This window comes from Solea solea, chromosome 7 (genome assembly GCF_958295425.1).
Source record: "Solea solea chromosome 7, fSolSol10.1, whole genome shotgun sequence".
Classification (NCBI taxonomy): domain Eukaryota; kingdom Metazoa; phylum Chordata; class Actinopteri; order Pleuronectiformes; family Soleidae; genus Solea; species Solea solea.
In genome coordinates, this window is record NC_081140.1 from 16523103 (window position 1) to 16540182 (window position 17080).

General features: G+C 41.3%; 1 protein-coding gene across 2 annotated transcripts; it reads left to right on the top strand.

Moving 5' to 3' along the window:
• Positions 1-632: 632 nt before the first annotated feature.
• mnta (MAX network transcriptional repressor a) lies at positions 633-17027 on the top strand. Of its 2 annotated transcripts, XM_058634475.1 has the most exons (6): positions 634-914; positions 5529-6141; positions 6576-6617; positions 6821-6932; positions 13231-13423; positions 13878-17027. In XM_058634475.1, the coding sequence occupies exons 1-6, from the start codon at positions 842-844 to the stop codon at positions 14672-14674; spliced, it is 1830 nt and encodes a 609-aa protein (XP_058490458.1). In that variant the 5' UTR covers positions 634-841; the 3' UTR covers positions 14675-17027. The 2 variants fall into 2 exon arrangements, with proteins under 2 accessions (XP_058490459.1, XP_058490458.1); XM_058634476.1 differs by lacking the exon at positions 6576-6617 and having other exon boundaries at positions 633-914.
• The last annotated feature ends 53 nt before the right edge of the window (positions 17028-17080 follow it).

Sequence of the window (17080 nt, forward strand, 5' to 3'; positions counted from 1 at the left end):
AAGTTAATGCTCTGTGTTCATAAAGTACACTACATCTTTTCCATTCATACAGCACATCTATATACAGCATATTTTCTATAATACTTTATTACCTTTAATAATTTGTTCATTTACTAAACATGCAAATCGCCACGATGGAGGCCAAATTCAAAATGGTCGACTTCCTGTTGAGTTGAGGCCATGGCCCAGATAGACTTTTTTGTTTGTTCATATTGCAGTGTGACATCTTTCCACCAAATGTAATGAAACTAAGTTTTGGTTTTGTCCTACCAGGTTTCACCTTTGGGGGCGCTAATCGGTCATTTTGCAGCACTTTTTACGTATTTACCTATTTGTCCATTTTCGTCTATGTTTATTACCTCAAAAATGCGATTCTTTGGTGATAATTTGTTTTCCAGGAATTCCAGGAGGTCCTCGCACCACTGTGTGACCCCTGTGTGAGTGCTAACAATTCGGCTGAGTCACTTCAGTCTGGTCATGTGAACGTAGCCCTGTTGTGGGACGTGACCTCATGAGTGAATCCCATCCATCCAAACCTCGCTGCTCCTGCTCCGTGTTTTGTCTCGTGGTGATAATGTGTGTGGGCGGTTACAAACGGTGCGTGCTTCACAAACCCTTATTTGTTCCTTACTACTTTGAGCGCCATCTTGTTTGTAACTGCCCTACGTAAGTACGTGGTGGAGTTTGTTTGGCGGGGGTGTCCGGTTACAGCTTCAGTCTGGGGACCTCTCCCTGTGCTGCCCGGGTGTTTATCACGTTTACTCTGTCGCCTTTCGGCTTTAACTGAAATAAAATCCAGATACAGAAAACTAAAGACACCGTTTTTTTCACGGGGACAGAAATGAGCATCGAAACGCTCCTGGAAGCAGCCAAATTTTTGGAGTTGCAAGCCCAGCTACAACAGAAAGCACGTGGTAAGTTGATATTTTATTACATTTAAATGCAGTTTTGTGTCATTTTCTCTTGTGGTCCCTGTGATTTGTGTGTCGATCGTACAAATCGTGAAAAAAACGTGTCAGCGAAAGGTTTAATTTGAGTCAAGCATTGTAGGAAACAAAAAAACGACGTGTCGTAGATTCTAACAGCGCTATTTTGTGAACTAATCGCTGTCTGAACAAACATCAGCAGGTTGTTGCGTGTAAATAAAAACGACACGAAACGCTACTGAGGGGGAATCAGCCTTCGCTTGTTTTAGTTTTACTTTCACGTTCGTTAGAATGCCGTGCAGACACGTAGGCGGAGTTTGGAAAGCTTGCTTTTTTTGCTTTCGTTGTAGTCCGAGTTAAAAAATGTGTTGTTGCAGTGACAGGAGTTACTGCAGTGAAACCTGCTGCACACTCTCAACCTCGTTTACATGCAACAACAGCAGCAGCGTCGTTGTGAACTTGTCACATCATGCACCTTCCTGTTTGTGTGTGTATCGCAGTCTGCACGCTCTGAAATCAAACACTTAAAACAAACAAACAAAATAGAAAATACAAAACACGACGGGGGTGGGGGGTAAAGGGCGGTGGCGCTTCTTTTACATAATGACCTGACATCGTCCGCTGGGATCAAGTGACTTCCTCTCTCTGCTGTTACTTTAGCACGTTAGCTGCCGTGTTTTGTGTCACACTGTTGCTCACGTGTGTTGTGTATAAATAAATAAGGAAGGAAGGAAGGAAATACATGAATAGATAAACAAACAAACTATCTAGCCTTCCAGGCGCGAGTGAAGCGCTTCTAGTGCCTATGGATGACGTGTGTCCTCCAGCCACGCCCCTTACGTGTTAACCTGTGTGGGTGGGTGGTTTGGGGGGGCTCCGCCCCTTTCACCACGTGCATACTGGGCAATCCCTCCCAAAGATTGTTTATGATACAGATGACTTGCCACTTTAAAGAGTGTCATGCTCCAGGTTTTTTACATATTACTGATATTTAAACAATCTGTAGTTTGTTTCTCTGAGCACCGCTACTGTTACTTCTACTACTTTACTACCACTTATAATAATAATAATAATATTAATAATAGTATAGTATCTAGTGTTATAAGATGAGTATTCCCAAAAAGAGCCTTAGATACCAATGAAAACTGATAAAGAAATCGAGACTGGCAGACGTGATATCTTTAAAAAATACAACATTTTTTTCAGTATGTTTGTCTTTGGTTTTGTTGCCATTCTTCATATTTTCAGGGTTTTTTTTCTTTTTCTTTGTTCTCTGCCAGACACAAGAAGTCAAACTACTAAAATAAATAGAAAATAGTTTGATATATACAATGATTAATTAATTTCCCTACTTATTTATTCATTTATAAATGTATAATGTATCATCCTCCATAGTTTTAGGGATACTACTAATAGTGACTTACGTACATTTCTACTTTAGGTTGTATTTTCACTCCCTATAGAATTTCAAAGACATTTGTGGCATTCAGAACAGGGACAGAGTGAGCGCTCCTGTTTTTCTCACAGCTCCCGCCGCCATGCTGCATTGGGAGAGTAAAGCCCCACCCCCCCTCCCTCCACCTTGCTTCCCCCTGCTACTGAGGAGCAGGTCACTGTGTGGAGTAAAGTAGGCCAGTGTTCTTCTACGTGCTGTTGCTGCTGCAGTTATATAATGCCTATAGAAACGCTTGATGTTTTTGTAAGATTGTCACAGGTTTTTCAAAACAAACTCCAGCTTAGTGTGTGCCAGAGTTAGAAAATCATAAATGACCAGCCTCTCATAGAAAGACATGTTACAGCTTATTAAAGCTGGATAGCACACTGACGGGAACATCTTGTTCCTTTTGAGCGTTTTTTTTTTTTTGCTTTTGAAGAAACGGCTTGACAGTGTAAACTATGCACGTATGCAGTAAAAAGTCACATACAAGAATGTTCTCTCTGATGGGGCTCAATGATTATTCATTTTTTTATTGAAATTTCAATTTGAAACAGTGCAATTAGCTAGTCACGAAGGGTGCATTTTAATTGTCCTTTTAATTTGGTTGTTTTGTTCTATGCTGATTTAAAAAGTTGTAAATACATGCATGTTGGAAAAAGTTGGATTAATCAACTGTCAAAATAGTTGACTAGTTGATTAATTTAGAAACCAATTAATAACCAAGTAATTGTTTCATCCCTACTGCCATTACTGAAGATATTGCTTTTATTACTATCCCCCAAAAACTCTAATTTCTAGAGATATATTTAAATAACAGATGTTGCATAAATGACAGTAAAATAGAAACATACTATGCTCTTATTTGTTCTTCTCAGTATTATTATTGTTGTGAACTAGGTCATTGATTTGTTATCTTTTAAAAGTTGGTCCCCTTGTAACAAGTTTGGGAAATATTGAATGATTACATGGTAAAATGACTAATATGAAGACACGAATAATTCTTCTAAAACAGTGAATGAGGTTTTGCAGGCAATGATATTAACACAGATTTAAATGTAAAAGCTGCCTTACTTTCACGTGATGTCTGCTCATTTAGCAGTTATTAGGTTCACTCTCCTCACATGAATGTTACAATGTTTGCCTTTGTTTTAATGAGTTACAAAGAAATGCTGAAACAAGGGCAGCTGGATATGGTTGTTGGATACAGTTATTCTAGATAGTTTTGATGAAACATCTGCTGATCACTGAAAATGCTGAAAATATCTCCAGCCAAGTCAAGTTTCCTTTGATTCAACTGATCTCTGATAACCATGATGTGAATAACTGAAGCGGTTTTCAGTTTTTACCTAAAATGGAAAAACTGTTCTGGTAAAAGTTTCTGTAAATTTTACTGAGGGAAGAACAAGTGAAGACATTTGCAGTTTCACGTAGGGCACTATTTAGGAAATTGACCTGGACTTTAGTGCATGGCTGAAAGCAGAAAGAGAATCATCATCATAATTAAAAGTTTTGGTGGTTTGTTGAAGGATACCCATAAGTGGTGCAATAGATGGCCGTTCTGTGACATTTACAGTTGAATTTTGATGTTGTGACCATCGGAATGATGTTTATGAAAGGATGGAGCATGGTGCTGGTTAATGCTAAAAGTCTCTTTAGCCATTTTTAGACACAAACTCTGGGTAATGTTCTGAGATTTGGGTCAAAACATTCTCCAGAGCTTGTCGTTCATGTATGACAAACCCAGTGGTACATTGTCAGAGTGACACGTGTTTACAACAGCAGGAGAATCTCCAGAGGACCCAGGTGAGTAGGTTGCATCTAACTTGAGTATGCAGGAACTCGAACATTAACTTGGGGATTAGCCAAGGGAGCTGATGGGAGTCCCTGGAGCAACTTCTGGGTTCACACATGCAGCTTCTTTGAACAATCTCCTGAGTTCAGTACATGTTTCTGAAAGCAGCTTTCTGACTCTGCTTTTATTGCCGAATACTACAATATACACATCAGTGAGACGGTCCCTTTCTCTGCAGTGTGTCCAGACAAATTCTTTTTGTTTGTTGGTCGTCACCACAATGTATACTGTAAATTTTACATAAACGTGGGAATGCTAAGGAGTAGAGAATCAGGAGGCATTTTCAGTTACAATTGGCTTCCTTAATGTGTTTTTATTTTACTCTCCACACTATTAATCTTAATGTCCTAAACATGCTTTGTGACAAAGAATTAAAAAAAAAAATGCTGAACATGTCTTTATGGCAGAACCTGCCTGTTCAGTGTAAGGTTTTGATATTCTAGATATAGAGTATACTTACACCCACCTCCACAAACACAATGTGGTCAATGGATTTGATTATATTACAGCAGCAACTCTCCTTTAAAGCATCAACCTTCTTTGAATACAGGAAGTGTTGAGCTATGAAATATTTTCCAAATAGAAAAATGCACATACCCCTAAGGCAGTCACAAAGCCTGTGAAACAGAAGCACATCATCTCCACAGATTGAGACTTGAACGGGCAGGCACAAATGATTTCCTGATGTCTGAGCTTCCACTGCTCGTGCTGTGAGACCTTTGTCCTTATTTTACTGCTGACGCAAACCTGCCAGTGTTGTTAGTTGAGTTCTTTATATTTAAAAAAAAAGTTCTGTTGCCGTCTCGGTAAAGGTACATATGATTAGACAACATTGAGGTAGTTAAGTGAAACGGCTGCAAACAGGTTGGAGTACGAGTGAGAACCCTGTTAAGTCTCAAAAAACATTTCAGAAGTAAATTCTATTGCTCATCAAAACCTGCTAATTCAGCAGTTTGACAGGATAAAGGCTTCTTGCCCCTTGCCTGTCTTTGTACTACCATTGTATACACATACATTCTCCCTCAGTCAGATCTGATGGAATTGCTTGACAGAACCTGCTTTCAAATGATTGATACAGCATACAAATATTATTTCTGTATATGAAGACTAAACAGAATGAAAATGCCGGAAAAGGAAATTACAACCTTTTTTGCACTACAGCTTTAAAGTAGCTGAAGTGTAATTTGTGTGTGGTGTTTGGCCATCCATATTTCTATTTCATTTAAAAAAAAATTGTCATCCACTTTACCATCTCTGCTGTAACTTGCATATTACATATTGTTTGTTTAACTGGTCCTTTGTCCTTCCACAGAGGATGAACTTAAGGAAACGTTTCATCTGGAGCAGTGGACAGTGCAGAGGCACTCTGCAATATTTAACTCATCAGCCCACATCAACAATGTTTTTAAAGCAGAGCAGTGCCAACCGGCCCCTGTAGCATCCACTCTGTCTGCTCCAACTATGGCTATCACTGTCATCCCCATCCCCATGGTCACCAACAACCCCACAGGCTCTCCCACTCTGCCTGTTTCCACACCCTCCCCTCCTGCTGCTCCTCCACTGGCCTCCCCAAAGAGAGACCCTTACTCCCCCAAGGAGGAAAGTGCACCTGCCCTGCTGAGCTCTTCACAGCCCAAGCCTGACCAGCAAACATCTGTGCTGACCACCGGCCACAAGCAGCCACTCCAGAACCACCACCACCACCAGCTCATCGCACCATCTAATGACACCACACTGCAGCAGCAGACACACCAGCAGCTGGCCCAGCACTTTGTTGGCTCCATTGTGTCACCTCCACAGCAACACACCTTACTCTCACAACTGAGCCCTGTCCTCCAGCAGGCTCCCCTACAGAATGGCTCTCTCTGCCGGGGAAGTCCTCCTGATGACAGCCGCCTGCTCGACAACAAGAAAAGGCCAGGAGGGTAAGCTGACACCTGTTAAACTGTTCACTCTGTGATTTAAAATAGCCTTTAGCTGTCATTGATTTTCATTGATTTGATAAGTTACGGCAATCCATTTCAACCTTTCAAATGTCAGACGTGATTACCATATGTATTTTTGACCTGCAGCCCCCCGAAACACCTCAAAGCAAGGGCTAAATTTAGCGTTGTGTAGCTCAGCTCTTACTAGTGATAATGCACTGCTGAAAGTATAAAATTAATAATCGTATAGTTTCCTGGTAGTCAACATAGACTTTCATTTTACAGTTGACATTTTAAGTGTCATATACATGCATGTCAAAATAACATTCAGATTAGAATTTTCCTTTTATTTGGAAATCCAGTTTTGATTATTTTTGTCATGTTGCCCTTTTGGAGACCAAATTCTTACCATGCTCTCATCTGTGCTCTTACAGGGCAGGCACAAGAGAAGTGCATAACAAGCTTGAGAAGAACAGGTGAGTCTAGCCTGTCTATCATAGGGCCTCCTTTAAGAGAGTGATCTGAGGTTATTAGTATTTCCATTTATGTATTTGTTTGCTGTCGTTTTAATTTAAATTTAGTTTATCTTTGTGCGCGCCTGATGTTAAAATGCAGCATAGTGTTGCTCTTATCATTTCTAATGTCCCATGTTCTGGCCCCTCTGTGTTTCGTGTCTCAGACGAGCTCATTTGAAGGAGTGCTTCGAGACGCTGAAAAAGAACATCCCCAACATTGATGAGAAGAAGACCTCCAATCTGAGTGTGCTGAGAAGTGCTCTGAGATACATTCAGGTAAGCTGCTTTGTGTTTATTGCTTTTAGATGTGTAAACTTCTGAGGGGTTTTAAAATGAAGTCAGGTTTCAGGTAGAGCTGAAAGTTGCAAGACCAAATGTGTAATCACAAGGTCATATCTCATCCTAATATGTATGGCTTTAATGTTTTTACATGGAGGAGAGGTTAGTCAAGGCTTTTGACCATGTGGCTTTATGTCTGTAAAAGAAAATCAGCTATTTTTGCTCACAGGACACATGCGTTAATGGTGTACTGCTAAGTTTGGATCTTTGCAAGCCTTCATGCAGTTTTACCAAAGTAACACAAAGTCTCAGAACAGAATGGAACTTACTGAAGTGTCAGTGTCTGTTTTGTTCAATGAATTCTGGTGCAGTGGAGTTGGTGGTTTAAAAGTGTCTTCAATTTCTATAAAAGGCTGCTTAATGGTGAGATAAAGTGTCAAACATATATAGAGATATCTTGTTGAGTGATTAAAAAAATGTTGACAGCCATGCCACTTGGCACGTGACATGTACAGAGCAGAGTCACGTGTATAAAACACATTGATTGTGTCGTACCTCATAAAACATTACTTCAAACTGTTTCTTTTAAAGGTGTTGTTTGTATATCTATTTATGTTTTCTGCCACTAAGCATGGATTCTTGTTGAAAGCCAGATATGGTGAAGGTCGCTTGCTGAGAGAGGAGATTATAAAATGCTTACTTAAGTTGAATATTGTCTGGGAAGCCTTGATGTTCAGGATCTAGATGAAATAAACAGAATTCTTTAAAGCCACAGCTGACATTATTTGGACAATGGTTTGCAGTCTTCTATGTGGCACAGGCGCGGGCAGGTTATTGCAAAGAAGGGAAACAAGCGGAATCAAAACAAGGTCATTCTAAACAGGCAGAGAATAAGGACTTGCACCTGAAAGAGGGCCTACTTCTGTAACATTGACACATAATTGATGTAAAAATTCTGGACACCAGTGAACCATTCAAAGATGGGTCCCCACATACGACTCGAAACACAACCTCTTTTACCACTGAAACAACAATCCTGACAAATAGTACCAGATGGTTTATGGACAAGAGTCACCAATGAACAGTTGAGGGTGGGGCTGCAATGAATATTTGATAAATCAATTACTAAATGAATCATCAACTATTTTGATTTTCGGTTTTAGAGGGTTTTCTGGTTTCTTTGCTCCATTTGACAAAGAAATCATTAAAACGGAAGTTTTGGTTTGTTGACGAAACGAGACATTTGGGAACGTCATCATTCATCATTCAACAATCAACTTTTTTTGGACTGCATACATTCTTGTTTCTCTCAGACGTGTTTTCTGCTTAGGTGGTGCAGTGAATTCATCATTCCTGCAATTACTACCACAGTTACTTCTTCAATTGAGCCCGAAGCATGTGTGGTGCAGCAGTGAAAAGGGTCCCTTGTCGAACAGTGTGCCACGTTTGTTTTTTTTTTATATATACCACATGTTCTCCCCGTGTGTGCTTGGGTTTTCTCTGGGTTCTCCGGTTTCCTCGTACGGTCCAAAAACATGCAGATTTGGAGATAAGGCGAGTGGATGGTTGTTTTTGTCTCTATATGTGACCCTGTGATGGACTGGCTATCCATGGTGTACCCTGCCTTTTGCCCTAAGGTGAGTGAGAATCATAGCCCCCACAGATTCCCACCTCTATTGATTAGTAATGCGACCTTAAAGGTTACAAGAGAATACTAGAAGCAGTTGTTCATATCCTTATGATATAACTGTGGTGATTTACTTTTTGTTATGTGTGGACAGTTTGCTGCTGATATGTTGCACTGAGTCACAGCAGTCTGGTTATTTCTCTGTGCATGTGTGTGTGTGGATATTGAAGGAAACTAGGACAGCGTGGGTGCACAGCTCCTCACCCAATCTCCTCCCTTCTTTCACCTCTCTAAGCAACACAGGGTTGAGGGTGTTGTGAAGAACTGGCAGACTCACCTGCCTCTCTTTTATTTCCTATTACCGGCTGAGCAGTACAACGGATATATTTGAATCAAATAGACTGAAGGGAAAAATGTCAACTCTTATTACCTTCTGCAAATAAAGAAGCTCCTCATCAAAATTACTTTGAGATATGACCTGAGAAATGTCTAGAAATCCATGGATGCGCTGTTCTGCGACAGGGAGCATGCACAGTTGGTGCGTAATCAAACTGGAGGTTTGCGCAGATTCATCCGCATAGGTTTGGTCTGTAACTGTATACTTGTTTCTAGGTGGTACAAGGTAGTTCTTGTTTTCTACCTTCTCACTTTGTTCTCCTGCCATTTCTCTCCTGTGGTCTGGCACCAGAGGAGACTGCAGATGTGAAAATAGAAATCCTCCTGCTCTGACAGGAGGTTCATGTCAGAGGCTCAGCATCATGTTTCACTTAATTTACCTTGCCCATTATATAGTATAGTGGTAGCAGTGACGACTATACTCATATCTAGTTATACTATAAGTATAATATAAGTATCAGTTTCTTATGGTTGAAATTGCTCACTTGATTTTAAGAGCAAATGATTCGGCAACAGAGCAGAAATCTTGCTCACACAGACTACTTTTTAGTCTTGCCTGCATTTGTCCCTGAAGAGTGTGCCTGTAGTGGCACAGCAAAAGTCGAGGCTATAACACAAGTCTAGTAGCATTGATGCTCCTCCCTCCCCCTCCTCCCTGCCTCTCTGAGCTTTTAAGGCCACATGAGCAGCAAGCACATGGCTAGCCTGAGCCGCGTGACGTCACCCCCATTGCTGGGTCCCCGCCCAGTGCTGCAACAGAGAGGACTTTCCGTACCACCAGGCTTAGCTGCCAGCAGCGGGGAGGGAACAATGAGCTGTAAACACAAGGTTCAGTTTACTCTGCTCGTGCTTCCTTTCTCCCTCAGCTAACACAACTCCCTCCTCTGCTTTTCATCCTCACGTTGCCAGTCGGAGCTATCTTGAGGGAAAATTGATGATAGATTAGATTATATGGCTTTATAAAATCAGGACTGTTGAAACCTTAATAAATGGTTGCAATGATTATTTGACAGCTTCATGTTTCCTGCTTACTTATTTTTTTCCCCATATGAATGAGTACTGCAACACAGCTTTATTATATGTATATATTGTAATTTGTTGTTTAACAATATTCCAGCATGTTCTGGACTGTTGACCAGTTAGTTTGTAAACTGAGATGAAGAAATTAGGTCACTTATTTAAAGCATGATCTTGCAAAAGCAGTCATTGACAAGCTTTTGATTGTTGAAGTGTGACACCACGTGAAATATTCTGTTCCACCTGGAAGGCACAGTAAGACAAGGGTTTATGGTTACCACAGTGTCACAAGACCTGTTTGCAGAAAGCCTGATCACTCGGCCAAGCTGTACAGCATGTCTGTAATGTGGCCCGTACAGGTCCTGGCCCTTTAAGAAAACCCAGCCTTGTGCTGTCTGCTGCAAAAGTGAGTCAGTGAGTACAGCCTGTATTGCTCTCTTTCAATCCGCCCTCCCTCTCCCGCTCTCTGTGGGGCCATGTGCTTGGCACTCGCATTGCTTGTGACAGCACTTGAGCAGTGTTTACCTTGCACGCGCACATGCTCACTCATAATGCAACCTATCCTAGTGCTGGTCTAGATTTTCACACTTAGACAAGGCAGACAAGAGGTGGTGCCTCGTCTCTGTAGAAGGAGGAGGTTTGGTGGCTTAGGAGGTGCAGCCATGTGAAAACAAACTAAAGGTACTTGGCACAACGTGTCCTACCAACCTTGTGACATGATTAACAGGGTGATGATGAAGTCATGTGGGATCCATCTGCTATAGACTGTTATCAGGTCTTGGTTAATCTCAGACCTTGCAGTTTCTAAGGAGACGCTTGCTTGTTTTATTCACCATCAGCAGCACTGACTGTAACAGAGGAGTTAAGCGGGTCTTGGTGTTTGTGGAGCTTTTCTACCCTCTTTAATTTTTTCTTCATGAGTCACAGAATGTGGCATGAACAGTTGTGGTGCCACTCATTCTGTATGTCTGCACGCTAACACATGAGGGTGAAATCAAGGCAGTTGGTCCTTTGTGTTCCACACTCTTACACCCTCTATACAATCACATTATACTGTACTCACAACCATTGTGAGACAGGTACTGCATATACTTGAATATCATTCTTTTAATAGTTGCTGCTAAGTTATGTGTTAAAAGAGATCTCTACCCCTTTTTTTTTTTTTTTTTTTTTACGGCTCAGTATACGAGCCACTTTTTGGTCACATGCTTTGCATGGTCTTCAAGGTTACCAAGGAAACCTTAAGAGGTATGTAGCTGTTTCCATGGCAACTAAAGATGGTTCCTCATATGCGGAGACCAAGGATCCAGATAACGTGTTTTGACTGAAGAACGGCTAATCCCAGCTGTTCTAGTTGACAAAGGAGTATTTTATATACAATGATTTCAGCTCATTATATTGCATTGGTATATGTTGTAAAAAAAAAAACAAGAAATTGCAGTAGTGAAAAGTCAAAATAATTTGGAGGCGGTACAGAAGCAGTTTTTTCCAGCAAGAAAACGTACACAGGGATTTTTCAACTCAACATTTCTCCACTTTTATATCTCAATGAAAAGGGAATAATCCCAGCATTGAGATGTTGTGGGTTTAGTTTGGATTTTCTGGCTTTTCTCTTTTTCAATTATGTGAACGGGACCTCCTTTTGAATTTGTGTTTGTGTGTGAACACTCCCATGGACTGCAGCCCAAAAACTGACTGCTTGGCCCGCGCGTTTCTAATCCTGGATAAGGACTAGAAACAGGTGCAGAATCAAAGAAGGCCTGCCTTTTGTCCCAGTTGGGCTATTTGAGCACATGTACTGTATATTGTGCTGTAGTTGCTGACATAACCCATGCACAGACAATAAAGCATACTGTTGGCCTAAAACCATATAGACAACTTTCTCACACACAAATGCACAGTGGCGTGAACTCTAGCAGGAAGTCTGCTGTCAGGGTTTAATGATCCTGAGTCATCAGGTTACTAGTCACACCTTTCATACAGTGTCATTTCCTTGATCCTTCTGGTCAGAGAGTGCACTGGTTACGTGATGAGTAATAAATTATATAAAGGCTTTCATTTCAAAACACAAATTCCTAATTTAACGCTATTTTTTTCAGTGCGTATTGTTGCTTGTGTGTACATTATTATTGACTTAAGCTTAAATTTGGCAGAATTTTAATTCATTAAACTTCCTCCTGTTGCTGTGCACAGGGAAGTGCAGCTCAGTTTTTCTCTTTTCCCCTAGTCAGCTGACGGGTTTAAGGAAATTGGGTCACAGAAAGCCACTGCCTAGAAGCACCTCTTATTTTCCATGCTCATCTCCTCCCCCCTTTTATCAGTCTTATATTTTGTTTCTCTCGAAACGGAACACAGCCTTTACTTGTTGAACATATTCCTAGCTATAAGGTCAACAATTGGTTTACGCAACCTTCAGTGTTCGCTGGAAGTGACTTGTACTTTTTTTGTTGTGAATAATGATTTCTATGATGCAAAATGTACTCCTGCCTTTATAGGTGACTGAAGCTTTATTTCCGTGTCTGTGCTTGTCTATGTGTGATTGATGATAGTGTAGCCCCTGTAATCATGTTGTTATTCAAATAATACCCACTGACTGCCGGCGGGATGTCATGGATCTGTTGCATACAATCAGCACAGTACGTTAACATGGTCTGTATCACAAAGCTGTTCCACTGTTCAGAACATGAAAAGGTTTATAGACTTGGTATTTACATTTTATTAGTTTACTGAGATCAATTTGGTTATACAAGTTTCATTAAGTCATACATGCAAATGTTTGCCTGTATAAAATTTAAGAAATGTCAAATTTCACAAAAGTAAAAGAACCTTTAAGAAGTATCTACACTTCACACACTTATCATCACTCTTGATTATAGCATTCATTGAAGTACACCCTCAGTGCTATAAAATGGTTGGAAAAAGTGCCCACTAAGTATATATTTTAGCACTGAATTGTAGTTTTTAAAGAATGATTGCAACAGCATCACACATGTAGCAGCAGGTAAAGGTGGAGCAGATTTTGACAGCCTTGTAAAATGCAGATGTCCTTATATGGTAATGTGCATTATTTCTTGTGACACACCGCTTCACAAAGACAGGGTTGTACGTGGACATGTTGGATTATCATGTTACACTCCATAACGTGAACCACATAAGCCTCAGTACATTTACTGACGGCTGCTCACAGCATCGATTTGCTTTGTTTGGGATTTCACAAATCAGTGACTTGAGCATTTAATGTTGTTATTCTTTCAGACGTTGAAGCGGAAAGAGAAGGAGTACGAGCACGACATGGAGCGACTGGCCAGAGAGAAGATAGCGACGCAGCAACGATTAGCAGAGCTGAAGAACGATCTGAGCCAGTGGATGGATGTGATTGAGATCGATCGCATGCTCCGACAGACGGTGCAGCCTGAAGAGGACCAGGCCTCAACCTCTACTGCCTCAGGTACGCTGACACTCATAGAGGGCATTCTGCAGTCCCGCCCCTGTATGAATATTAAAAGCACAGATTTTATGGGATTATTGATCACCATTCTCATAATGACCTTTATAGCATAAGTGATCCTCCTCTGGGCTCCTTTTACAGCCTCACAATTAAACCTGTTGTTCAATGGGAGGTTTAGATGAATCACAAGGGAGTTCAGAGAGTGACGGGAGACACTGACACATCACAGGGCAGTTCAGAGAATGAGATGACAAAAATTGCTTCTGTGTATAAAATGAATGTGTTTCTTTATGCTGATGCTTCATGATAACAGAGAGCGACGAAGTCAAAGTGAGCCTGCCTATTGCAGCTTAAAATGTGATTTTGTGTTGGTTTTGAAAAGCAAATTGTCACATCAATATCAAACCAGCCTTGGGCGTGAAAAAGTTGAGTCTCTCATCTGATTGTTTTGCAGAAGGTGAAGACATTATGGACGATGACCTAGATGTGGAGACTACACCAAGAGCACAGACTGCCTTACCAACCGTGCCTCAAACCATGAAACCTGAGCTGCACAAGAGTGCAGCACCCACTCAAACCCGAACACTGACACCCGCCACCACCTCTACCTCCTTCATTACCCAGCACATTTCCATCCAGCACAAAACTCACCTGCCCCAGCCTCAGCCAATGAATTTTCCACCGCCTGTGTCCAAGCCTGCAGCTCCACTGACAATCACGGCATCTAGCACTCCCGCCATTCCCAGTCAGCCCTTGATCCCCACCCAGACACAGGTGGTGACCACAGCCAGCCTGCACCCCACAGTGATCGCCCACGCCTCTGTATCCCACCCCTCAGTCATCCAAGCAGTCAACCATGTCATCCAGGGAGGGGGACACAAACACATTGCCCACTTGGCTCCCTCCACCACTAGCTCTGTTCATCTGGCCCCAGGCCACCCACCCATCGGTCACATCACCGTGCACCCCTTGGCACACCTGAGTCAGCATCTTCCTGCCCTCTATCCCCAACCGGTGGCCGTCACACAATCAGCTGTGGTTGGACACATCACCCACACAATAAACCGTGCCCACCCCCAGATGAATGGCACCACACCCAGCCAAGCGACCGCCACCATCATTGGCAAGCAGACAGCAGTAAGCACCCAAATGGTGGCTCACCACCCACAGCTGGTGGGTCAGACGGTGCTCAACCCTGTGACAATGGTGACCATGCCCTCCTTCCCCATCAGCACTCTGAAACTGGCCTGAGCACTGGCAGCAGAACCACCAGGCTACAGAGACGCCCCGCGATGGGGGACAACCACGGGCCACAGACCAGGCCGTCAACAAAGCCCACTGTGAAGACAGAACGGCCAAACGCCTCACTGATCCGTCGTGTAGTGACAGTACATCACAGCTGTTTAAAAAAAGAAGAAAAAGAAGACGAACATTCCTTAAAACAATGTGGAGAAACTACCACAGTGCCCTTTAATCCTCAATGTTGGGATATGTCAGGCTGCATGTGGGTCAAAGTCATGACGTGTGTTTGGGGCAGTACTTGGTGGGCAGAGCAGCAGTTTCAGTACTTCACCTTGGGTTTGTTATCACAGATGAAGGAGTGTTAGTTGTTAGGGCTGTCGTGGTTACTGCAATACCATGTTGACATGGTATTGTGTAAGTGCACACACACACTTAACTTTATGATTTACAGTGAGAAAACACAAGTAAAACAGTTTAAACTGAGCCAATTTAAAAGCGGATGCGTCTCAAGGAACACGTTGTACTCTGTGACACACTCTCTCTCTCGCTCCCCCCCTCTCGCTCTGAAGTATGGAGGGTTTCTCAACTTCATGTAGTAAGAAGAGAAATTCTATACCACAATAGCCCTAATAGTCATTTTCACTAGAGTTGTGCAGTTTTGTGCTGCCAGTACACTATAACGTGTCTGTAGAACAGTGGATAAACTCCCTCTCATCTCTTTGGCAGCTGTGGATGAACCAATGTCAGGTCATGTAGTGAAAAGGCTGCTGCGGCTCTGTAATAGATCACAGTGGTGGAACAGTCACATCCAACACGTTGGGAATGTGATTCAGCTGAGCTCCTCCTCCTCTCCGGCAGAGGCACATGCTGCAGGGCTGCAGCAAAATCCTGGCCTGGCCTCCAACCACCCACACAGGAGCTGCAGTCCTGTGGTGACATGTTCAGTAATAGCACCATCTGCTGGATGTTTGTGCTTATTTAATACTGTTATCCTTTTGGGATGATGGTTAAAAAAAAAAAAAAAACTTGATTTGCTGATGGATGTCACTAAAATAATTATGCAGTTTTACAGAGGTTTGTTTTTTTGTGTTGGAGTTAAAGGACAATCAAATTGTTATATCTTCAAACTGTACACTAAGCACAAGAGCACGTTCTAGGATGAGGTTGTTTTTGTCACAGCTGCTTTGTTTTAAAAAAATGCTTTTTGTCAATTATGATCATCTACATATGACGGCTAATGATAAACACCAGAACGCAGTTGGTGTGAGTAAATGCTAATTGTGTCAAAGATTAAAAAAAAACACAAAGTTCAGTGTTTAGAGATTTTGAATGTGAAAAAACCTTTCAAAGGTCTATACAATGTAGTAAAGTGTGTTTATTTGCCGTCGTGTTGGTTCAAATGTTAACCGACTGTGTGTCTGCATGTTGTGAATGCACGCCATGGCTTAATTTATGTAGCAAACATCATGAAATGTTTTTGGCACAAAGCTGAAGCTTTGGTTTGGTTCAACACAAAGTGACGTCAATGCAATCAATGTTTTTTTTGTATTTACCATCCTTTTTTTGCAAAGTTATCACTGTGAAAATTCATTTCTGTCAGTCTCCACGAGCAGCACAACCACAGTTTAGCACAGCAACACGCTGCGCTTTCTTTATTCAATTTGAATGTACTGATCTGATACTGACGACGAGCCCACTCGGGTGTTTATCCCGTTTTGTTTTTAATGGAAGCAAATACTTTATTTAAGTACCATTTATGCTAAGTGTAACATTTAAAGCTGATTTTGTATTTCAAGATTTACTATTTCTTGTTTAGTTCAGAGAATACATTTGGTTCAGTGTCATTTTTATAATTATAGCTTTTTCTTTTCTTTTTTTTCCTTTTCCTGGGACCATGTTCAGTGCTGTATATCAGGGCAGACCTCCCATGTTGATACCACATTTGGCCACTTTGGAAAGTAGTCACCCTTTAATTTTTTTGTGTTTTGTTCTGATGCAGTATGATTACAGCGGGGACTTTTTTTTTAAATTCTGTAAATGCAAAGAAAGAAGACTATTCTGCGTACATGTTCAAATTGTAAGCAAAAAAAAAAAAAATCTGACCAAACACCACAACACATTTTAAATCATACTGCAGTGAAACAAAGAAAGTTAACAGGGATTGACATACTTGAAGAAGCAACAATATACCTGTCTTTTCCCTATGGAGAAAGTTTAAGTTGTACATAGCCTGTAAATGTTGGGCTGCATCAAGATCTAAATGTATTGTGTAAACAGGGGAAAATATCAAATTATGAATTTATAAAAAATATATATATACATATATATATACTTAAATAATAAAATGTATTATGTTTGAAAATGTTTGAAGGCTCTTTTTTATTTTAGTGTAAAATTAGACACCCTATATTAACT